The following is a 2,564-nucleotide window of genomic DNA, read 5'->3' on the forward strand; positions in this document are numbered from 1 at the left end:
CGGTTCCGCGGCCGTTGGGCCTCGCGCCGCGCTGGGAGCCATGTCGGAGTGGGTGTCCTACTACCGGAGCGAGGGGCCGGAGGAGGAGGAGGAGGAGGACGAGCAGCAGGAGGCTCAGGCGGTCGGTAAGGGCCCACCACCCCCTCACGGAGGGCAGCCCGGAGCCCGCTGCCCTCGGGGGTCAGCGGGCGGAGGGGGCCGCTGCTAAAACTGTTTCCCCCCGTTCCGTAGCGGACTACAGGTTCTCAGGTCGGGACAGCCTCATTTTCTTAGTCGATGCCTCCGAGGCCATGTTTGAGTCCGACGGAGACGGAGTGACTCCCTTTGACATGACCGTGCAGGTAAGGCGGCTCAGGGAGCCTGAGTGTGCTTCACAACTCCCCCCCCGCCCAGGGATCGCCTTCGGCACCGCCATGGGTATGGCTACCGTGTTGTCGCTCCGCCTGATCTGTTGGTGTAAGGTCACTGTGAAACTCGAGCAACTCAGATTGCTGAATGGCTGTGGGTTTGGAAAGCTCTGTTGCCTGATGGGCCGTGTCCAGAGTTCGGTGGGGGAAATGTTCATAGAATGAGCAATCCGTGTTCAAGGTGGTGTATTTAAGAGATGTTTATTTCATTGATCTTGCGTGTAGAAGGAGAATGGTAATGAAAAATACATAAGGCTGTGTACTGAAAAAAAGCCTCTCGAAAAACAAGGTCCCGAATTCTCCTGTTGAAATTTACCCTAAAGCATTTGTTGCGGTTCTTCTGTTTGCTAGAGTCTACTTGTATAAACTGCTAATTGCCAAAGACAAAACTTTTGCCCTATTACTGCAGCTGATGTTCTTCACATTTTGACCTGTGTGTATTTTTTTCAGTGCATCCGGAATGTGTATACCAGCAAAATTATTAGTAGTGACAGGGACCAGTTAAGCGTTGTGTTCTATGGTACAGAAAAGAACAAGAACTCGGCAGATTTCAAGCACGTCTATGTTCTTCAGGAGCTGGACAGTCCAGGTAAAGGCAGTAAAGTGATATGAAGGTTATGTAGAACGATGGAGTAAGGAAGTCTGTGTAGTAGCATTGTCAGTAACTGGTCTCTCTGAAAACAGAGAGCTATCAGAGAAACAAAAAAAATCCTGTTACTGAGATGCATTGGGGGAGGGATAGATTTAGAAATTTATTGAAAGCTTAGAAACTTAGTGGGTGCTTAGCTTTTTCTGTTACAGCTGGTGCAGATCCCTTTCCTATTCTTGTATTTTAACATGGTGGTTCACTTGCTGTCTGCTAAGCCTAAGAGGATCTCAGCAGAACTCTTGAAAGCCCATTGTGTGTCTGCCGCACTTTAGAAGAGTGCGTGTACATGCCAAGGCACCACAGATTCCAGCTGATGGAGAATATCACAGAATGGCTGAGGTTGGATGGGATTTCTGGAGGTCATCTTGTCCAACCCTCCTGCTCGAGCAGGGTCAGCTAGAACAGGTTGTCCAATATTGTTAACCTGTTTGGGGTGTTCCATCTCTTACTATCATAATAAGTTACTATCATAATAAGTTTTGCAATTCTTGAATTTAGTGCTTCCATTTTCTTAGAATTTCTTAGAATCCTAGCATCTGCTTGATAACGAGTCCCAGTTGCTGAATTGGAAAAGGTAGTAGGAGGAATGCAAAGAATGCATGCTAGTGGTGACAAATTCTCTGACAGCAGAGAGTCTTGTGGGGGGATTTTGTCTACTAGCTTTTAATAGCAGCCTTTATCTCTGAGGAGGTTTGATTTAATTTTCTTAACCAGGAGGTGCAGGTTTAATAACACGTGGGGTTGTCCTGAAAGAAGTGTGCCTTGTCCTAGTTTCAGAATTAATGACAATGGGGACCTGACAAGACTGCCCTAGGTTTTTCTGTCTTTTCTGGTAGCAAGTGCCTTAGGCTTCTTGCTCATCCTTTTTCTTCCTCGTTCCCTGCTTGCCCTTTTCCCTGCGTTAGAGGAAGTATCTTTGCCGTGCTGATAAAGACAGTGGAGGTGGAAGGTGGGTTAAAAAGGAAGAGGATTGTATATTTGCTGCCCCTGGAGAGCAGTGTGTTTTGGAGAAGGAAGAAAGACTGTAGTCAGTTATTATGTAGTACATAAATTATGACCACTTATGCTGTTAATTAAATGACAGCCGAGGAGATGAAAGTAAAATAGTAAAGGGGGGGGAAGACATTTTCAGATGAGATTTCAAAAGTGCTGTAGAATTTGAGTGAAGGACAAAGGAATAAGCTCTGCAGAATGCAGTAGCTGAAAAATGAAAGCTTGTCTCCCTTTGTAGAGTTATGGGAGAAGACAGAGAATCTGCTATTAGACAGGTGGGGGCTGGAGTAATCCGCAGAGCTTTAAAAAGGTCATTGATACCTGCCCTGAATGTTGCTGTGCTCCGTGTGGTGATCTATGGGCTGGATCTGACCTCTAGGTTGATGCTATCTGGCATGTGGGGCAAGGGAGCAGGAGGAATTCACCTTCCCAACATGCTGTGGAGATGCAGGATGTATTTTAGCCTCTTCTGCTTTCTCTGGTGGCACGGCAGCCTGCTGTGCCTCTGCAGTGGG

At 47.2% G+C, this 2,564-nt stretch overlaps 1 protein-coding gene across 1 annotated transcript in view; it reads left to right on the forward strand.

Annotated features, from left to right (window-relative positions):
- The first annotated feature begins 23 nt into the window (after positions 1–23).
- Positions 24–2,564, forward strand: part of XRCC6 (X-ray repair complementing defective repair in Chinese hamster cells 6) — a 13,031-nt gene continuing 10,490 nt past the window's right edge. Inside the window, exons 1-3 of the mRNA XM_009321975.1 lie at positions 24–125; positions 232–341; positions 858–996. Of these exons, the coding sequence (XP_009320250.1) occupies positions 41–125; positions 232–341; positions 858–996 (334 nt within the window). The 5' untranslated portion in view covers positions 24–40. The remainder of the gene's footprint in view (positions 126–231; positions 342–857; positions 997–2,564) is intronic.

This window comes from Pygoscelis adeliae, unplaced genomic scaffold (assembly GCF_000699105.1).
Source record: "Pygoscelis adeliae isolate BGI_AS28 unplaced genomic scaffold, ASM69910v1 Scaffold60, whole genome shotgun sequence".
NCBI lineage: Eukaryota > Metazoa > Chordata > Aves > Sphenisciformes > Spheniscidae > Pygoscelis > Pygoscelis adeliae.